We start from the raw sequence: 23,237 nt of genomic DNA on the forward strand, positions 1-23,237 counted from the left end.
ATGGAGTAACTGGCACTAGGTGACAGCACAATGCACCTAATATGAGAAGCGTATGTTTTGGGGGGTGTCTGGATATTTTTGATCACATAGTGTATGTGTGCGTTCATTCCACAGGTAACTGCACATCATATTTGCTAGACAGGAATTTTAAATCAAAAGTACAACAATATTAACATTCTGACTGTCATCATTTAACAAGTGAAAATTGTTTAAATTAATAATTGAGAGATTGCTCGAATAGTTTCGATTTATCCACCGAGCAAGCGTCCACATACATGTTTGCTGATTGTTTTGTGTCTTGGAGAAGATTTAACGCAATGGTGCATGTACAGTTGAAGGTGGAGCAGACACATCCAGAAACCGGTTCGTAATGTCGACATTTAAATTGGAGATATAAATGGTACTCTGATACTCTTTAACGGTTATTAAAAATGTCAAGATAAAAACTCTTCATCATTGGTCACAAATTTCTGCTTAATTGAGCCATCTTCAGACATTACTAGCGTTAATCGCTTCAGCGCGTAAATTATAAACTCACAGTAACAGCAATTACCATGAAGATGACTATCTCCCAAAGCCTCGTGAGAAGTACTATCAACAGTAAACTGATAATGACGAAATGTGATTTGGATTTTCGCTTAGTAAAATAATGTGGTGTGGCATATGTTGATATATACCATTTGTGCTGTTAAAAAAAACCGGTTTCGAAATGTGTTCTCCCAATTTTCAGGAGCATGCGCATCGTGTAGTCTCGATTGCGATCGTTTTTAATGAAACAGTTTTACTAGAAAATATCTCGATGAGTTCCGAAAGATCCACATCGAAATTTACTAGAATGTTTCTTCGATACCAGAGAGTCTGCTGCATTGCCAGCGATCGCGTTAGAGCGTATACTGTGAGTGGGTGAACCAGGTGTTATAATTAAGGTGCAGATACTGACGGAGGTCCAATGTGCGCTGTCATTACTGTAATTAGCGTGTGGCAGCGAGGCTTGGTGTATATGTTACTGCGTAACAGATTTGTGTTGGGAAAGGATTAACGCCAATTGCGGCCACAAGGTGCGGGCTGGCTGAGATCTGTGGGTGGGCGGTGCGGTGCTTATCAATGCAACGACCTTCCTATTATCGCTGGTTTAAAGTGAATATATGTTGCGAGGCGGCGCGTTTCGCTTGCGCGAGCGAAATATTTATTCTGTGACTTACAGTTACTCCATGGCGAGCGAAGAAGTTTAAGAAAATGGGAATGTGGCGGGACTTTGTTGGGAGACACGATAACAAGAGGACGTGTAGGCAGTGTGTGCAATGAAACAGCCATTGTTAGCCGCCATATTGTATAATTTACCTTTTTGGAGATTCACAAGCGATATGTAATGTTAATGTGGAGTTTAGTAATGGTCATGATACAGTCTGTTGCATTCCAAAGGTAACTGCGTGTATTTAATTTTGAGCAAAGGATTCTGTCATGCACTATTATGTACTACAAGCTTGTACAGTATTTCGAAAATTTGGTGATCGATGTCTCCTCTAGAACCTGCTTCAATAACACGGTCAAAAGCATAGAGAAACTTTGCTCTGCTAAAAGGAACTCATTCCTCTCGCAGACAATCATCGAATGACCAAATGTGAATGGCATTGTTCCGGTTCGAGGAGATCGTATAGACGTTTCCTTCCTCTTACATTTCAAAAATTTTATAGGCAACCGTCGGAGTCGGCATCTGCTTCTACACCAGAGGATAACTTGTCCACGTGTACGAAATTACGTATGCCGTGGGAGTTCTAGACGCCGATCGAAACAGTGTCCTTCACAGACATACAAACAGACACTACACACACTTGTTCAACAACAACGATTTAATATTACCGGATATAAAACATTAATTTCTTGTTTTGAGCAATAGTAATACTATAACGGCAGCATTTACAGTGCTGCAGTGAGAGAATATCACTGACTGAAATATCAGAGGAGAGGCCTGATGTCATTAAATGGCTTAAATAAGATGATAATAAAATTAGAAAACACGAGTGAGCTTGGTGTGGCACCTGGAAAAGGAAGGCGTCATATCCCCGTCGAAGGTATTGACAAAAATTGCTGTTGCTGTAACTGACCATGCATCTCGGGCTCCGAGTAGTGCTAGCGGAAGTGCACTGTCTTGAGAATTGTCCATCCCGTGGTCAACAGTACGGAAAGACCTGCGATCTATTTTGCTCTGGTATCCGGACAAGATCAACGCGGTGTAGCAATTGAAGCCACATGATCCACAGCAACGTTCTAAACTTGTTCTTCGGTTTTTGGCACGGTTAGAAGTTGACGACATGTGGCCGGGCAATACTCTATGGAAATATGAAGCAATTTATACACTACAGGGTGCAGTGAATACACAAAAATTCCGGATTTGCGGTACTGTTAAACCGCGTGTTGTGGCTGAAGAACCTTACACTCGCCGTATGTAACTGTTTGGTGTGGATTAATACACCTAAAGGGCCTACCAGGCGTACCATGACATCTTCACGTTGTGGAGACCTCCTTCTTGATTTGCAAGAGCGCAGTTGAGTGAAAATCGCTGTCTTTAATCAAGATTGGGAAACACGTCATGTCTTTCACCAAGTGAAAAATTTGATTAGTGCAACCTTCCACGAACGTCTTATCTCCAAGGGAGTCCAGATGCGTGGTCTGCAAGATAACCTGAACTCAGTCCATTTGACTTTCCGCTTGTGTGATATCTAAAAGAACTCATTTACAAGGGACATGTTCGGTCTCTTTCTGATCTGAAGGCCAGTATACATGAACACGATACACATTCCACCGAAACTGTTGTGAGCAACTGTTGATTACGCCGCTTTACGGATGCAGCACCTCTTCGATGTCTCTGGTGCTTTTCATGTAAGCTGCTGTTAATAAAAAATAAACATTATGCCTGTCTCGCTTGTCTGACCTCTTCAGCCCACGTCCGTTCCTAATCCAAAACACATGGGAACACGTCTATACGTCTTTTTTGCATTCACGGCGCCAGATTTGCAATTAGTGGCTGAAATTAGAACTAAATTTATTTCCAGCGTAAACAGGTTCCGTAATTACGCATTACAATGTCTACCAAGTTTTGCTGCCTCAGTGGACCTCTGTGAGTAGCTGATCCTTGATCATAACCACCCGATAATACTTTGCCATTGTCCTGCATAGTACGCCGTTTTGTCTATACTAATTAGTACTTTATTTTATGTCCTTTGTAGCTGTAGAGTGCATTGTAATTTAGTTATTAATTGCAAGGGATAAAATTTTCCAATGGTCAACCATAATTTTCTACTCCTTTACATAGCTGACCTCAGGCACTACCAACAATTTTGTTTTTCTATCTTTGAAGTAGCCCTCAAGTTTAACATAGGTTTCTGGTCACCAAACTCTGAGGTAATTATGGAAACATTTAATACGCGATAACAAGATAATCTCTACACTTAGATTCTCCTCCATAATCATACAGCGGGTCCTCTCTACGACTTACTGCCTAAAATTTGACTTGTTTCATTCTACTGGGCTGCAGAAAATGGAATAAGTATTGAAGTTTGGTCTCTCTTTTTAGATTAAATGGGCTTTTTAAATTATGGTTCAAATAACTCTAAGCACTGTGGGACTTAACATCTGAGGTCATCAGTCTCCTAGACTTAGAACTACTTAAACTTAACTAACCTAAGGACATCGCACACATCCATGCCCAAGGCAGGCTTCGAACCTGCGGCCATAGCAGCAGCTCGGTTCCGGACTGAAGCGCCTAGAACCGCTCTACCACAGCGGCCGGCTGGCCTTTTTACTTGTTGTTGTTGTTGTTGTGGTCTTCAGACCTGAGACTGGTTTGATGCAACTCTCCATGCTACTTTATCCTGTGCAAGCTTCTTCATCTCCCAGTACCTACTGCAACCTACATCCTTCTGAATCTGCTTTTTACTTATTTTGTGGAAAACGGTGTACTCGACAGACTTTCGTTTTTTCAGACTGCTCAAGTGAAACAGTGCATGAGTCTCGCTTGTTATTTATTTATCTCGTTGTTTGGCAATGTCCACTTTTGTGTTTTATTTGCTACGATTTACGTACATACAAATCATAGACTCATATTCAAGAATATAGGCGGTTAACTAACACTGAGCAGTCGTAAGCAAAGGTGTAAGCAGTTACTCAGGATTGTCCATGTAAATGGACACGACATTACCGCAAAACATTTGATGTCTGTGTCAGATCTATCGTCACGTCGTGGTCTCCTGCTTGTCCTTTATTAATCTGATGCTACAGTCTTTCTTAACACCGAGGCCTTACGTCACGATAGTGAATGGATTTTCTGCCTCGGTTAGTGTATTTCAGTGGTGAAAGGAAGGTGAAAAAGTCATTAGCGACGGAACAGTAGCTCTTGTGGAGAAATAATGGGAAGGCAGCCTACAATCTCCATGTTGGATGACATGTACGGATAGTCTTCTGATGATATCTGTGAAATTCTCATTCTGCTTCCCACCACAGTCGTTCCTATGTATAAAATAATAACATTTTCGTGAATCTATTATAAGAGATATGATATCAATTTATTTTGTGTTTCATTTCAAGTAGCAAGATGTAAATTTTTTGAAGTATCTTAGCGTATAACATAATGTAACGAAAAGTACAGTATACCTAAATAATTGACTATATCGTAATTTATATTTCTGCACAGGATCATCAAATGGAGCACTTGATAATTATGTCGTAGTTAGAATGCTGCAATTTTAGAAGAGTGGCTTTATAGCTCAGATTGCCTCGAAATTACCCAGATATAACAGTCCCAGATAGACCTGTTCCATATCTCTTGATCGTATCATATGCTTTTTTCAACAAAAGCTATTGATAATGATCTGTGTTGATAACGCGAGAAATGTATATCATCTAGAAAGAAATGTTAGCAAGTGAACCTCTATGATTTTATGACTCGATATTTTAAAAGTGATTATAGCACGGCGAAAATCGTTCGAATGTGGCTTACAAATAGGAAGCAGATGGAGTGTACAGATGTTTTGATCCTTTCTTAAGACAGTTAACGCAGCTCTTTCGATTACACCGTTAAGAAAAATTTCGGCACAGCCAAATTGTCGTCGAAGGATGGCTAATGCAGTAGAGACGATCAAATACGAGCACAGTACACACATCAACACTTGCTTAATAGTGTCTCATGTAATCCCAACGCCTCAAATACTTCAAGAATATGCCAGGAAGTCGAAATAAATAAGAATAATTGGTTAAAGCTTAATCTGCCATCGATAACAAAATGATTAGGGACAGGACGCAAATTCGAACTGGACTGGGGCAGGGGGAAGGAAATCAGAGTTCATTTAATGTAAAGGAATATCTTTGGTGCATGTAGTTGGTTAGTTCTTAAAGTAGGTCGCAATTTGAATGCGTGGATTGCCACACAGCTGAAACAGATACCACGGGAGTTAGAAGAGTGATAGGGATTTAATTGAAAATATTTGGAAGCTATACTAATCACATCGATGTTATCTACAACAGCTGTAATGTCAGGCCTTGTTATTCAGTGTCCTTGAGATAAAAATCTCAACAGACTGATATGAAAGCACTCTTGAGCACGTGGAATTAGCCTTAATGGAAAAATGTCCTGTTTATGTTACATCAAAATTGAACAATATCACTAAACTTTGTCTGTTGCAGGATCTTTGAACTTATTTTGAGCTCCTAAACAGTAACATACCTAATGACAGAAAAGGTTCTCTCGAATATTCAGCGAGTGTTTAACAAACATTACTCTTACGAATTGTGTTTTTTTGGTTTTACGGAAGATGCTCGGCAAATCATGGACAAGTACAAAGTCTCAATTAATACGTTTTTAGCTCTCTTCGCTGCACATTGCTGTATAGTAATAACGACAGTTATTGTGTATATATACTTTAACACGTCATGAGCTCCAACGACATTGTCCTTAACGCAGAGTCTTAAGCAGGTCATGTTATAGTTGATCGCCGTAGTACAGAACATCTTGTCAGACAGCATGCACAGTACGTTGAGACTGTTTTTTGACAACGAAGTTGTTTACAAGGTAATACCTCCGTGACTAACGTCAGTGAAATTCAGAATAGGCGAGAACAAACAACCTCTGTGCTCTAAATAATGAAAGAATGGATAAATAAGATAAATTAGATTACATCCTCGACAGTTAGAAAAAAATTAATAATTCCTGAATAGAGCATTAATGGTGGGCATTCAAAGACAAATGTAATGATTTACTACCTGAAAATCATTTGCCGTGCTACTTTCGCAAATAGAACCTAACAAGAAATATCAATAAATTGCAAGAAGAAAAAAAATCTCGTCTTCACAACAAGTATTTAATTTCCAGAATGATATTTTAATTCTGCAGCGGAATGTGCGCTGATATGAAACTTCCTGGCAGATTAAAACTGTGTGCCGGAACGAGACTCGAACTCGGGACCTTTACCTTTCGCCGGCAAGTGCTCTACCAACTGTAAAGTTGTGAGGAGGGGGCGTGAGTCGTGATGGGGTAGCTCAGTTGGTAGAGCACTTGCCCGCAAAAGGCAAATGTCCCGAGTTCGATTCGCGGTCCGGCACACAGTTTTAATCTGCCGGAAGTTTCATATCAGCGCACACTCCGCTACAGAGTGAAAATCTCATTCTGCAAATATCCCACAGGCTGTGGCTAAGCCATGTCTCAGCAATATCCTTTTTTCAGGAGTGCTAGTCCTGCAAAGTTCGCAGGAGAGCTTCTGTAAAGTTTGGAAGGTAGGAGACGAGGTACTGGCGAAAGTAAAGCTGTGAGGACGGGTCTTGATTCGTGCTTGGGTAGCTCAGTTGGTAGAGCACTTGCCCCCGAAAGGCAAAGATCCCGGGTTCGAGTCTGTGTCCGGCACAAAGTTTTAATCTGCCAGGAAGTTTCAGTATTTATTTTATTTGCTTCATCCTTGTGCGTTTCGACATTATACCATTGTCAAAGGAACAAAATCCTTTTGGCACATAGTGTCATACACTGAGGAGACGAAACTCATGGAACAGCGATATACACTTACACAGATGGCTTTAGTATCTTGTACACAGTGCACTGTTATCATTTGTACTCAGGCGATTCATGTGAAAAGGTTTCCGACTGATTATGGCCGCACGACGCGAATTAATTGTCTTAACGCGGAATAGTAGTTAGAGCTGCTTGGACGTTTCATGTGGGAAATCGTCATGGAATTCAATATTCCGAGATCCACACTGTCAAGAATGTGCCGAGAATACCAGATTTCAGACATTACCTCTCACCGCGGTCAACGCAGTGGCCGACGCCCTTCACTTAACGACTGAGAGCAGCGGGGTTTGCATAGAGTTGCCAGTGTTAACACAAGAGTAACACTGCTTAAAATAATCGCAGAAATCAATGTGAGATGTACGACGAACGTATCTGCTAAGACATTGCGGCGAAATTTGGCATCAGTGGGCTACGGCAGCGGACGACAGACGCGAGTGTCTTTGCTAACAGCACGATGTCGCCTGCAGCGCCTCTCCTGGGCTCGTGACCATATCGGATGGACCCTAGATGACTGGAAAACCTTGGCCTGGTGAGATGAGTCACGAGTTCAATTGGGACAGGGTGCGAGTGTGACACAGACCCTATGAAGCCATGGATCCAAGTTGTCGTCAAGGCACTGTGCAAACTGGTGGTGGTTCCCTAATGGTGTGGGCTGTGTTTGCGTCGAATGGACTGTGTCCTGAATAAAATGTTCTCGGGTTTCCAACCGCGTCAATTGCTTAAAACTACACGAGTTTTCGGTCAAGCACTCCTCGGCCATTGTCTAGTAATATGACTGCCAATGGCCATATATACGATAGCTGCCGGCTGTGACGTCACTGGTGCCCGTGACATTGCCATATATGGGCATGTTTTGAGTCGGCGTTCGATGTGCCTTCTTCAACCATGCGATCGCTGGATCCCACGAAGCGCTGAGCTGCAAGCTACCGTCTCTATTCAGGGTGTTTGTTGTAATTTTTATTTCAACAGCTTCCTTTATTAAACTGTCCCAGAAGCCGTTAGTGCGAGCCACGACAGAGTTACCGTCAAATTTTATGTGGGGACCGTTTTCTAATGCGTGGTCAGCTAACGCAGATTTCTCTAGATAGCGGAGGCGATAATACCTCTCATATCCTGTGTCCTCGTTATGTGGTTATGTTCAGCTCCTTGCAGACCACTTTCAGCTACTCATGGACTTCGTGTTCCAAAACGACGATAGAATTCTTATGGATGACAATACGCCATGTCACCGGGCCACAGTTGATCTCAAATGATTTAAACAACATTCTGGACAATTCGAGTGAATGATTTGGCTATCCAGATCTCCTGAAATGAATCCCACCGAACAATTATGGGACATAATAGAGATGTCAGTTCGTACACAAAGTCCTGCACCGGCTACGCCTTCGCAACTTTGGCGGCTACAGGGGCAGCATGGTTCATTATACACTCCTGGAAATGGAAAAAAGAACTCATTGACATCGGTGTGTCAGACCCACCATACTTGCTCCGGACACTGCGAGAGGGCTGTACAAGCAATGATCACACGCACGGCACAGCGGACACACCAGGAACCGCGGTGTTGGCCGTCGAATGGCGCTAGCTGCGCAGCATTTGTGCACCGCCGCCGTCAGTGTCAGCCAGTTTGCCGTGGCATACGGAGCTCCATCGCAGTCTTTAACACTGGTAGCATGCCGCGACAGCGTGGACGTGAACCGTATGTGCAGTTGACGGACTTTGAGCGAGGGCGTATAGTGGGCATGCGGGAGGCCGGGTGGACGTACCGCCGAATTGCTCAACACGTGGGGCGTGAGGTCTCCACAGTACATCGATGTTGTCGCCAGTGGTCGGCGGAAGGTGCACGTGCCCGTCGACCTGGGACCAGATCGCAGCGACGCACGGATGCACGCCAAGACCGTAGGATCCTACGCAGTGCCGTAGGGGACCGCACCGCCACTTTCCAGCAAATTAGGGACACTGTTGCTCCTGGGGTATCGGCGAGGACCATTCGCAACCGTCTCCATGAAGCTGGGCTACGGTCCCGCACACCGTTAGGCCGTCTTCCGCTCACGCCCCAACATCGTGCAGCCCGCCTCCAGTGGTGTCGCGACAGGCGTGAATGGAGGGACGAATGGAGACGTGTCGGCTTCAGCAATGAGAGTCGCTTCTGCCTTGGTGCCAATGATGGTCGTATGCGTGTTTGGCGCCGTGCAGGTGAGCGCCACAATCAGGACTGCATACGACCGAGGCACACAGGGCCAACACCCGGCATCATGGTGTGGGGAGCGATCTCCTACACTGGCCGTACACCACTGGTGATCGTCGAGGGGACACTGAATAGTGCTTGGTACATCCAAACCGTCATCGAACCCATCGTTCTACCATTCGTAGACCGGCAAGGGAACTTGCTGTTCCAACAGGACAATGCACGTCCGCATGTATCCCGTGCCACCCAACGTGCTCTAGAAGGTGTAAGTCAACTACCCTGGCCAGCAAGATCTCCGGATCTGTCCCCCATTGAGCATGTTTGGGACTGGATGAAGCGTCGTCTCACGCGGTCTGCACGTCCAGCACGAACGCTGGTCCAACTGAGGCGCCAGGTGGAAATGGCATGGCAAGCCGTTCCACAGGACTACATCCAGCATCTCTACGATCGTCTCCATGGGAGAATAGCAGCCTGCATTGCTGCGAAAGGTGGATATACACTGTACTAGTGCCGACATTGTGCATGCTCTGTTGCCTGTGTCTATGTGCCTGTGGTTCTGTCAGTGTGATCATGTGATGTATCTGACCCCAGGAATGTGTGAATAAAGTTTCCCCTTCCTGGGACAATGAATTCACGGTGTTCTTATTTCAATTTCCAGGAGTGTATGTGCAGGGGACTTACAAAAACTTGTAGAGTGCATGCGACGTCGAGTTGCGGCACTATGCCGGGCAAAATGGGGTCCGACACGATAGTGTGTAGGGTGCAATCAGAAGTTCCAAACACAAAGAAATAGACCAATATGGCTGAAACTTGGTGTGCGTTCTTTCCAAAGATTCTACTAACTAAACGTGACCTTGATACGCACCAGTGGTTCCATCTCTCGGACTTTGCAAGGACTTTTCAAACGCCCCTCGTACACTACTGGCCATTAAAATTGCTACACCACGAAGATGATGTGTTACAGAAGCGAAATTTAGCCGACAGGAAGAAGATGCTGTGATATGCAAATGATTATCTTACAAGAGCATTCACACAAGTTCGTCGCCGGTGGCGACACCTACAACGTGCTGACATGAGGAAAGTTTCCAACCGATTTCTCATACTCAAACAGCAGTTGACCGGCGTTGGCTGGTGAAACGTTGTTGTGGTGCTTCGTGTAAGGAGGAGAAATGCGTACCATCACATTTCCGACTTTGATAAAGGTTGGATTGTAGCCTATCGCGATGGCGGTCTATCGTATCGCGACATTGCTGCTCGCGTTGGTCGAGATCCAATGAATGTTAGCAGAATATGGACTCGGTGGGTTCAGGAGGGTAATACGGACCGCCGTACTGGATCCCAACGGCCTCGTATCACTAGCAGTCGAGATGACAGCCATAGTATCCGCATGGCTGTAACGGATCGTGCAGCCACGTCTCGATCCCTGAGTCAACAGATGGGGACGTTTGCAAGACAACAACCATCTGCACGAACTGTTCGACGACGTTTGCAGCAGCATGGGCTATCAGCTCGGAGACCATGGCTGCGGTTACACTTGATGCTGCATCACAGACAGGAGCGCCTGCGATGGTGTACTCAACGACGAACCTGGGTGCAAGAACGGCAAAACGTCATTTATTTCGGAAGAATCCCGGTTCTATTTACAGCATTATGATGGTCGCATCCGTGTTTGGCGACATCGCGATGAACACATATTGGAAGCGTGTATTCGTCATCGCGATACTCGCGTATCACGCTGCGTGATGGTATGGGGTGCCATTGGTTACACATCTCGGTCACCACTTGTTCGCAATGACGGCACTTTGAACAGTGGACGCTACATTTAAGATGTGTTACGACCCGTGGCTCTACCCTTCATTCGATCCCTGCGAAGTCTTACATTTCAGCAGGATAATGCACGACTGCATGTTGCAGGTCCTGTACGGGCCTTTGTGGATACAGAAAATGTTCGAGTGCTGCCCTGGCCAGTACATTCTCCAGATCTCTCACCAATTGAAAACGTCTTTTCAGTGGTGGTCGAGCAACTGGCTCGTCACAATACGCCAGTCGCTATTCTTGATGAACTGTGGTATCGTGTTGAAGCTGCTTGGGCAGCTGTACCTGTACACGCCCTCCAAGCTCTGTTTGACTCAATGCCCAGGCGTATCACGGCCGTTATTACGGCCAGAGGTAATTATTCTGGGAACTGATTTCTCAGGATCTATGCACCCAAATTGCGTGAAAATGTAATCATATGTCAGTTCTAGTATAATATATTTGTCCAATGAATACCCCTTTATCATCTGCATTTCTTCTTGGTGTAGCAATTTTAATGGGCAGTTGTGTATAAGTACATGGTAGGGCCGCGACGTTTGACAAAGCCTTGATGGGTCCGTAAATGTAATATAATTTATAGGTGTAGTTACACAAATTTAGACGAATGCTTGACAAGGGCATCTGCCATATTATTAGAAGGTCTTCATCAGTGGTCCTCGGAGGTTTAAAGTTTATACACATATCAGTCAGCTCCTGCGTGTGACTGCTATTCTCAGTGACACTACTATTCAGGATTGCTCAGTAGGCTGAAATCTTTTCGACTAACGCGTGGCATGGGTGACAACTACGTTAGAAAACACAGCATAATTAAACTTTCATTAATCGAGAGGGACGACGTACAAAACGAGTGATCATAGGACAATTAAACATTGTGAAAACATTTTTAAAGGCGTGCAGAAGACATGTAACGAATCAACCATTGAAATAATCACGTTTTAATTTCCGCATGAGAGGTAACATTTGTAAATTGCGTACCGTATTTATGTTACACGCTACAAACGTTGCTCAATATAAAGACATCTGCATTCATAACAGATTGGAAATTTGTGCGCATACCAAATGTTCGCAGCACTTTTCGAACGGTGGACCATGAAATGTTCAGCTGTTGTGTCATTGTGACACAGCTCATGCATGTATGAAGATCACATATTGCGTCCAACACTCTCAGTCATGGGAGCAGGAACTACTTCAACAATTTGTGGCGGAATTGGGCGTCGGTTTCTCCCAGGAGCTACTCCTTAATCGCCATTTAATTCGAACTTCCTGATCATGTTCATCAGTTCCGGTGCAGAAAGGGGACCTCTCTCTATTCGTTTAATTTTCCGATTTGATAAAGTAGCTTTACGACTAAAGCCCTGCTGAGCTTGTCCAAAACAGTAATGTCTGCCTGCATCTATTATGCGAGGGTTGTCCAGAAAGTAAGTCCCGATCGGTCGCGAAATGGAAACCACAGTGAAAACCAGAAACGTTTTATTTGCAACAGTTAGGTACACCTTCCACCTACTTCTCTACATAGTCCCCGCTCGAACTTCGAGTTTTGTCGTAGTGCTGTATCAAATTTCCTATATATTTGTCATAGAAATCAGACGCCTGTGCTTTCGGCCAGTTATCTGCACTGGTCTGCAACTCGTTGTCTGTGGAAAAATTTTGTCTTCATAGCCAGCGGTTCTTGTGAGTAGAGATGAAACTCAAAGGGAGCAAATTACGGACTGTACTGTGGGTGACCAAACACTTCTCATCGGAAATGCTGCAGGAGCGTCTTCATTGCCACTGCAGTGTGTGGCCGAGAATTGGCATGAAGAGGGAACAGCCCGATAGTTGTGTTATGTGGTCTTCATGGCACAGGCGAAATCTTTAACCAGGCCCTCATACTTGGCGGGAGATGCTATTCCCTACGCATCTTTACGTGCTCACTGTTCACTCAAAACTGAAACGAGCGACGCGACCTGGTCGACGGGCATACTAGAGACACTGCCCAACACATCTGTGCAAAGCTTTACAGGATTTTCCCAGTGGTTTCCATTTCGCGACCGATCGGAACTTATTTTCTGGACAACCCTCGTATTTAGCGATGCTTGCTTTTCTACCATAGGTCACCGAACCGGCATTAGGTCCTTATGGAAAATCATAACGCTAACACTAATAACAACGCAAATTCTCTAGCGGACAGTCTTAACACCATTTCTATAAAGCTGAAAACCAATATGGTAAATACAATGAGATGGCAAAAGCCATGCAATTGCGATAAGCACATATACAAAAGGAGGTAGCACCGCGTACGTAAGGTATATAAGGACATTGCATTGACGGAGATGTCATTTGAAGTCACGTGCTTGATGTGGAAAGGTTTCCACAGTGATTATGACCTCACGATGGGAATTAAAAGATTCTGAATGGTTCAAATGGCTCTGAACACTATGGGACTTAACTTCTAAGGTCATCAGTCCCCTAGAACTACTTAAACCTAACTAACCTAAGGACATCACACACATCCATACCCAAGACAGGATTCGAACCTGCGACCGTAGCGGTCGCGCTGTTCCAGACTGTAGCACCTATAACCGCTCGGCCACCTCGGCCGGCTAAAAGGTTCTGAACTCGGAATAGTAGAACAGTAGTTGGAGCTACAGACATGGGACATCCATTTCGGAAATCATTAGGGAATTCACTAGTCCAAGATCCACAATGTGAAGTGTGCCGAGAATACCAGATTTCAGGCATTACCTCTAACCACGAACAATGCAGTGGCCGATGACATTTACTTAACAACCGAGAATAGCGGTGTTTGCTGCGGCGAAATTTGGAGTTGATTGGCTTTGGCAGCAGACGACAGATGCGAGTGCCTTTGCTAAGAGCACGACAACGCCTGCAGCGCATCTCCTATGATCGTGACCATCGATTGAATCGTAGACGACTGGGAAACGTGGCCTGGTCAGATGAAACCCGATTTCAGCAGGTAAAAACTGATGGTGGGCGCTGACCCTACGAAGCCATGGACCCAAGTTGTCAACAAGGCACTGCCAAAACCGGTGGTGGCTCCGTAATAGAGTGGACTATGCTTACATGGAATGTACTGGGTCCTCTGGTATAACTGAACCAATCATTGACTGGAAACGGTTGTGCTCAGCTACTTGGAGACGATTTGCAGCTATACATGGACCTCATGTTCCCCAACAACAATGTCACGTCACAGGGCCACGGTTGTTTGACACTGGTTTGAAGGACAACTTGGAAAATTCGAGCACCAAACATTTGGGCACCAAGATCGCTTGACATGAATATCATCGAACGTTTACGGAACATAATCGAGATGTCACATCTCGCGTGAGAAACACTTTCGTAAGTATGATCGGTTATAGAGGCACCATGGCTCAATATTTCTGGAGGGGATTCCTACCGATTTGATGAGTCCATGCAACGTAGAAGTTTTGCGCTAAGCCGGACACGAGGAGGTCCGACAGGGATTTATGACATACCCCATGACATTTGTCACCTCAGCGTAGTTTTCCGTCTACACTGTCTCGAGTATGAAGGTTTAATTGTAGCCAAGGTGTACTTCTCGTCCTGTACATCCCTATGCTACAGGAATTAGTGATCTGTATAACAGACTCCTTGTCTGCTGTTCGAATAGTTTGGTTAGCAGAGGCCAGCTGACTGAACGGGAAATCAGAAAGTTTGTACAGTACATTTACATCTACATACATACTTCGCAATCCACCATACGGTGCGTGGCGGAGGGTACCTTGTACCACAACTAGCATCTTCTCTCCCTGTTCCAATCCCAAACAGAACGAGAGAAAAATGACTGCCTGTATGCCTCTGTACGAGCCCTAATCTCTCTTATCTTACCTTTGTGATCTTGGTTATATATGTTGGTGGCAGTAAAATTGTACTGCAGTCAGCCTCAAATGCTGGTTCTCTCAATTTCCTCAGTAGCGATTCACGAAAAGAACGCCTCCTTTCCTCCAGAGACTCCCACCCGAGTTCCAGAAGCATTTCCGTAACACTCGCGTGATGGTCGAACCTACGAGTAACAAATCTAGCAGCCCGCCTCTGAAGTGCTTCTATATCCTCCCTCAATCCGACCTGATAGGATCCCAAACGCTCTGGCAGTACTCAAGAATAGGTCGTATTTGTGTTTTATAAGCGGTTTCCTTTACAGATGAACCACATCTTCCCAAAATTCTACTAATGAACCGAAGACAACTATCCACCTTCCACTCAACTGCCATTACGAGCTTGTCCCACTTCATATAGCTCTGCAATGTTACGCCCAAATATTTAATCGACGTGACTGTGTCAAGCGCTACACTACTAATGGTGTATTCAAATATTACGGGATTCTTTTTCCTATTCATCTGCATTAATTTACATTTATCTACACTCTTGGAAATTGAAATAAGAACACCGTGAATTCATTGTCCCAGGAAGGGGAAACTTTATTGACACATTCCTGGGGTCAGATACATCACATGATCACACTGACAGAACCACAGGCACATAGACACAGGCAACAGAGCATGCACAATGTCGGCACTAGTACAGTGTATATCCACCTTTCGCAGCAATGTAGGCTGCTATTCTCCCATGGAGACGATCGTAGAGATGCTGGATGTAGTCCTGTGGAACGGCTTGCCATGCCATTTCCACCTGGCGCCTCAGTTGGACCAGCGTTCGTGCTGGACGTGCAGACCGCGTGAGACGACGCTTCATCCAGTCCCAAACATGCTCAATGGGGGACAGATCCGGAGATCTTGCTGGCCAGGGTAGTTGACTTACACCTTCTAGAGCACGTTGGGTGGCACGGGATACATGCAGACGTGCATTGTCCTGTTGGAACAGCAAGTTCCCTTGCCGGTCCAGGAATGGTAGAACGATGGGTTCGATGACGGTTTGGATGTACCGTGCACTATTCAGTGTCCCCTCGACGATCACCAGTGGTGTATGGCCAGTGTAGGAGATCGCTCCCCACGCCATGATGCCGGGTGTTGGCCCTGTGTGCCTCGGTCGTATGCAGTCCTGATTGTGGCGCTCACCTGCACGGCGCCAAACACGCATACGACCATCATTGGCACCAAGGCAGAAGCGACTCTCATCGCTGAAGACGACACGTCTCCATTCGTCCCTCCAGTCACGCCTGTCGCGACACCACTGGAGGCGGGCTGCACGATGTTGGGGCGTGAGCGGAAGACGGCCTAACGGTGTGCGGGACTGTAGCCCAGCTTCATGGAGACGGTTGCGAATGGTCCTCGCCGATACCCCAGGAGCAACAGTGTCCCTAATTTGCTGGGAAGTGGCGGTGCGGTCCCCTACGGCACTGCGTAGGATCCTACGGTCTTGGCTTGCATCCGTGCGTCGCTGCGGTCCGGTCCCAGGTCGACGGGCACGTGCACCTTCCGCCGACCACTGGCGACAACATCTATGTACTGTGGAGACCTCACGCCCCACGTGTTGAGCAATTCGGCGGTACCTCCACCCGGCCTCCCGCATGCCCACTATACGCCCTCGCTCAAAGTCCGTCAACTGCACATACGGCTCACGTCCACGCTGTCGCGGCATGCTACCAGTGTTAAGGACTGCGATGGAGCTCCGTATGCCACGGCAAACTGGCTGACACTGACGGCGGCGGTGCACAAATGCTGCGCAGCTAGCGCCATTCGACGGCCAACACCGCGGTTCCTGGTGTGTCCGCTGTGCCGTGCGTGTGATCATTGCTTGTACAGCCCTCTCTCAGTGTCCGGAGCAAGTATGGTGGGTCTGACACACCGGATCAATGTGTTCTTTTTTCCATTTCCAGGAGTGTATATTTAGAGTTAGCTGCCATTCATTACACCAATCACAAATACTGTCCAAGTCATCTTGTATCCTCCTACAGTCACTCAACGACGACACCTTCCCGTACACCACAGCATCATCAGCAAACAGCCGCACATTGTTATCCACCCTATCCAAAAGATCATTTATGTAGATAGAAAACAACAGCGGACCTACCACACTTCCCTGGGGCACTCCGGATGATACCCTCACTTCCGATGAACACTCACCATCGAGGACAACGTACTGGGTTCTATTACTTAAGAAGTCGTCGAGCCATTCGCATATTTGGGAACCAATCCCATATGCTCGTACCTTAGTTACAAATCTGCAGTGGGGCACCGAGTCAAATTCTTTCCGGAAGTCAAGGAATATGGCATCCGTCTCATACCCTTCATCCATGGTTCGCAAGATATCATGTGAAAAAAGGGCGAGTTGCGTTTCGGAGGAGCGATGCTTTCTAAAGCCGTGCTGATGCACGGACAGCAACTTCTCTGTCTCAAGGAAATTCATTATATTCGGACGGAGAATATGTTCGAGAATCCTGCAACAAACCGATGTTAAGGATATTGGCCTGTAATTTTGAGGAACCGTCCTTCTACCCTTCTTATATACAGGCGTCACCTGAGCTTTCTTCCAGTCGCTCGGAACTTTACGTTGGGCAAGAGATTCGCGATAAATGGAAGCTAAGTAAGGTAAGTAAATGATAGAAGGAAAGGCGGCAGCGCGAGCACGGGCCAATATGAGACACTGAATTTGACGGAGCGCTGCCACGAAAGTCGACTTACCGATCTCCTTTGCACCGTGCGGGTACAGGGCGAGGTTCCAGTCGAAGCCGCCAAACGTGAAGTAAGTGGACTCGAGCTTGTGGGCGGTGCCGGTGGTGACGACGGGCGTGGGCGACGTGGCGGTGGAAGCGGGGGCGGAGGAGGCGGGTCCCGAGCGGCCGTGCGAGGAGGACGAGGAGCCGCCCCCGGAGGCGGCGGAGCTGTGGCTGTGCCGGTGGTGGCGGTGCGGGTGCAGCGGCAGCGACGACCACACCGACTGCGGCACACGGAATTCGGCGTCGAAGGCGGTGCGCAGGTTGCCCATTGTCAGCTCCAGCTGGAACTCGCCGTTGGTGTCGGTGAAGTTGCGGCTGTACAGGTCGCTCACTGGGATGTAGTTGCGGTTGCCCTGCGCCGGCGAGTCGAACGTGAACTTCACCTGCGCACAGACAAGGAGCGTCTCACATTTAACAACTTCTTTGGATGCGGTTTTGTAGAATAAAAGCAAAACAACTGCTCATGAACATTTAAATTCCACAACAGGGAATTACTGGTTTTGGAATCCAGTTATTAACCTTTAATAAAATACTTTTGGGTGATGTTAGACTGCGTCTTAACCTTTAAAACACATTGCGATAACATCCAAATGAAAGTTTCTGACTAAGATGTAACTGGGCCGTACAGTCATCCACTATCCGGACTTCTGTACAAGTGCTGCGCTGTTCTGCAGGCGAATATGCAGCGCCTGTCTGGTATAGTTCTTGCCATGCTAGGCTGGTGGACACCACCATGAATGAGACGTGTGGCAAAATTACTGGACGCTTGAGACCACTAAAGTGTAACAGCTACATGAACAAGCAGGCATAGCTCCGTCTAACATCGGGCGTGAGGCAGCTACCCAGTCAGATGGACGTAAATTCTCTGACCTCAGATACTCTTGTTTGGCCTCCTAAAAGCACCGTCACTTCTAGTCTAGAATAAGTTTTGTAATAGGCTACGTCCACAAGAACAAAATAACCGAACGGTTAGACATGTGGAGAAAGAGAGTTCCTCTGGGCTGGAGTAAACCTAGGGAAGAACTATCTTCTGGTCACAGTGAGAACTTACATATTTGGAAGTCCCTCAACAGAGCGTAGTGTAAAAGTAAATCTCGAAAAGTGGGGATAAGCTAGTGGACCCTCAAGCTGTGAGTGTGGGGAGGAGTAGACAATGTCTCACATGCGTAACTATCGTCTGTTCCCGTCACTATGCACAGAAGAAGGTCTATTGCTGACCAACTCTTATTCCTTGGATGTTTCCGACTTGTGATAGAAAGTGATTTAATTGCTATGCCCATGTTTAAATGTTCTAATGGTCCGTGCACACATGCTTATAACTGTTAAGCTTTTTATTACCTTCCTTTTAAATGATGACTTTGACACGAATAAAAAAAGTTCACATGCACACACTATTCATCCACGCTATTTTTCTGGGACCACACAGTTCTTCAACAATATGGTCTTCATACATCTCTCATTTATTGGAGTTAATACTGCAATTGTTGTTGTTCTGGTCTTCAGTCCTGAGACTGGTTTGATGCAGCTTTCCATGCTACTCTATCCTGTGCAAGCTTTTTCATCTCCCAGTACCTACTACAACCTACATCCTTCTGAATCTGCTTAGTGTATTCATCTCTTGGTCTCCCCCTACGATTTTTACCCTCCACGCTGCCCTCCAATACTAAATTGGTGATCCCTTGATGCCTCAGAACATGTCCTACCAACCGATCCCTTCTTCTGGTCAAGTTGTGCCACAAACTTCTCTTCTCCCCAATGCTATTCAATACTTCCTCATTAGTTATGTGATCTACCCATCTAATCTTCAGCATTCTTCTGTAGCACCACATTTCGAAAGCTTCTATTCTCTTCTTGTCCAAACTATTTATCGTCCATGTTTCACTTCCATACATGGCTACACTCCATACGAATACTTTCAGAAATGACTTCCTGACACTTAAATCAATACTGGATGTTAACAAATTCCTCTTCTTCAGAAACGCTTTCCTTGCCATTGACAGCCTACATTTTATATCCTCTCTACTTCGGCCATCTGCAATATAGTACTTAAAAGTCTAATCTATGGCATACACTGTTTTCACTTAGTGCATTGGCACATCGCATACGATTACCTCAATCTGTTATTGTTTTTCCTATATTTTCATCCTCAGTGTGTCCCTCAAAATAACGTCAATTAGTAACGTAAGAAACAGATTTATGACTTGTTTATTCTGACCTTATCATTTGGGGCTGTATCCAACAGTCACATAAAGAAACAACTCTTTTGACATCAAATTGTGATCTCTGATATCTACTTCCCTTTCAGTTGCTTGACAAACTTGTTCTTAATATTCCATTTAATTCATTATGTTTTGTTAACTTCGCTGTGTCGATACGGTTTGAAAACTGCGAAATGTGGCTCATTGTAATATAGGGTACTACTAGATGGTGGGAAAGCTGAGATGATGGATAGTTTGAAAAGACCACTTTTCATTAAATAATGACGATGCAGCTAGATAGAGACCAGAGGCATTTCGCAGCTCATGTAGATTGTTGCTTGTGTTCGACTGCAAACGCCCTTCTTTGAAATTGATTGTCAACCTGCCTCTCCAACTGCGCAAGGCGTGATTGCTACCAATCCAGCAGGTCTATAATATTATTGCTATGTGCTGCATTTTTTATAGTGGGCAGCACCCCAACCGCAGTAATATGCTGAACTGATACTGTTTCTCCCTGCAGCCAAACAGACAAGTCTGTAGTGGTGTGTCCTCCTCCACAGCCCAGACTAAGTGCCCCAGTCGACAATTACACCTCCAGGCGGTGCTCGAAATTGTGATATCGTGGGCGAAAAATCAGTGGGAACAATTGATAATTTGCTCGAACTGTCCACGGGTATACTGCCGGTTCATAGTGTCCAACGGGCACAATATTTCGGCAGTCAGACATGTCGCCATCGTCAGGTGCGCTGACGAACTGAGCTCCTGAGGGCGGGCGGCCGATTTAAATCCCCTCCCCCCGAGGGCCGCTCTCTTCGCCGTCCGCGCCCGCGCGTCGGCGGTCGCGAAGACGTGGGCGTCGGAATCTGTCGTAGCGCCTTCGCGACCGCCGGCTCATACAAATGGATGGATATCCTTCCACAAGTTGTGGCACAGTATAATCGAACTAAAATAGCGCAATAAAAATGAGACCAATCCATTTTTGTTATAATGAACTCATTGATAATATAATTACCGTATTAAAACGTAGGATCCACCTAAATAGAGATTTAATGTGGGCGATTTGTTGCATATCTCTAAACACAGGACAGCATTTGAGATGTCATACCTCCCAAACTGGTCAAGTCAGACATTCACAGTTCCAAAGTGTAGAGAGAAAATCACAGAACTTACATCTGAAGGGACAGCAGTGGCACTGATATTTCACGACGCTTTTTCACTGAGGAACTGCAGAAGAACTCAGAACCACATGCGTTTCTCATGGGGTATATCATAAGTCGTCGAAGGAATAGTATAGTAGTTACATGACTTGGTTTTCCTGCAACACAAAACAGCGGCATTGATGCTGACGATTTGCTATGTAAGGGGGTGCACAGAGCACAGCCAGCACTGTATCACAGCATGCAGGATAGGAATCACATTGTAGGAGGTGGTGGTATGCTCGACAACCTTCCAGACCAATTGCATATTTTGGGGTATAATTAGCTGTGGACCTGGCACAATGCTTCATAAGCTCTTGACTCGTAATGATAAGAGGGCACAATGCTTCATAAGCTCTTGACTCGTAATGATAAGAGAATTACCCCACTTCACGAAGAGTGTCAGGGGAACAACAATGCATACACAAAACATAAAGATTCCCAGAATATGACATTGCATATCGAATTTTAGGGAATAAAGCTAAGACTATATGTGCGAGAAAGGATATTGGTATGGGGAAACGCAATGCAGCATTTGTATTTGATAAAACCACAATGTCAAAATTAGGTTAGGCTTCAGTGTGAAATTCAAGCAACTTATAAACACCGCACATAATTCACTGAAGAAGAAGAAGAAACTGGGCAGGTGTGTTTAAAAAAACTGTATCCCGACAACCATGTATGCAGCGAAAAGCGCCCTGAAGCATAAACGACTGGTTAAGGCACCACGTATTCTGCAGATACCCAAGACATTAGGTGGAATCATCCCCTCCCTCATTCGTGTCCTCACACGTCTCTCAGTGCGGCTATTTCCGGAACAGTCAAGAACGGACTGAACTCGCAGAAGGCAAGGAGACATAACCACGTGATGGAAGTAGCAGTCATCAGAAAAGGACTAACCTGAAACCATACAAGAAAGGACTATGTATCTTCATAAATAAAAAAAAAGTTAGCTATTCAACCAGATCAGTTGGTTACAACTACAGATCTGTTCAAGGTTACTAGGAAGAAATCAGCATTCCACGGTTGTGGTGTGTGTATATGGCATACATTGCTGAAGACTGGAAATCCAGAGAATGCGGAATTGTGAATTTCGATGTCGCTGGATGATCTGGAACCCATTGGGTGGCATATGGCAAGAAAAACTCAAAAAACATCTACTATTTCGATTCATTTGGAGATTTGCAGCCACCAGAAGAGTTACAACGATACTTCACTGACAGAAGACGTGTGATCTACAATTTTCATCGCTAGCAGGACCTTAATGCTAACCAGCTTGGGCGTCTGTGCATCATGTTTCTCCTAAAGTTTATGAAGAAGCATAAATAAGGAGGTTCATTAAGTATCTACTAGTCAGCTGAAGTTCAGATGCAATGTTGTATACTCTGACTTAAAATTGAAACTCCCCTTAGAAAAATTGTACATGACTGTGCTTAAACTGACACACAATTTTTTTTTTAGCGCAACGAAATCTGACTTTCAGTAATCCCTACAAAAGAATCGCCCTGATTAACTTGAAACTATACCTTTCACAAATCACTTACATCACAAAAATTTTCGTTACTCAAGCTACTGCAATACAGCGAGCGCCACTACTGCCAGCTAAATAAAAGATTCAAACTACTGAAGGCACTAACTACTGATAGGCATAGTTAGCAAATGAAAGATTTTGATAGAGAAAAAACAATGTATTTACCTTAATATTGTTCAAAAGTCATATTATATATATCGGTTCATGACATCCAGTCTTACAAATTTACTGTCTCTGTCCAGATCATCCGCTCTCACAACTCCGCCATCTCACTCCCCACATCCACCACTGCTGGCGGCTCACCTCCAACTGCGCAACGCTATGCGCTGTTAACATCCAGCTGCCCAATACTACAATGGCAGACAACAACGCAAACTAGCCACAGACTGCACACAGCACAGCCAGTGATTTTCATACAGAGCGCTAAGTGGCGTTACCAATAAAGAAACCTAAACAGCCTACTTACATAGACGCTAACATTGAGAAAAATTCCAGTATTCTTTACCGACGTATACCGCATGATAATTGCTTTGAAGTTGAAACTCTGCGTAATAGGAAGAGTAAAGGATTGCATCACATTTCACATGTAAAACCGTTTATTGAAAGATAATCTGCTTTTTA

At 45.2% G+C, this 23,237-nt stretch overlaps 1 protein-coding gene across 1 annotated transcript in view; it reads right to left on the minus strand.

Annotated features, from left to right (window-relative positions):
• The window catches only part of LOC126484947 (uncharacterized), a 93,731-nt gene that overhangs the window by 64,908 nt on the left and 5,586 nt on the right, over positions 1–23,237 (minus strand). The window contains exon 2 of the mRNA XM_050108548.1: positions 17,657–18,074. Within this exon, the coding sequence (XP_049964505.1) occupies positions 17,657–18,074 (418 nt within the window). The remainder of the gene's footprint in view (positions 1–17,656; positions 18,075–23,237) is intronic.

This window comes from Schistocerca serialis, chromosome 6, assembly GCF_023864345.2.
Source record: "Schistocerca serialis cubense isolate TAMUIC-IGC-003099 chromosome 6, iqSchSeri2.2, whole genome shotgun sequence".
Taxonomy (NCBI): domain Eukaryota; kingdom Metazoa; phylum Arthropoda; class Insecta; order Orthoptera; family Acrididae; genus Schistocerca; species Schistocerca serialis.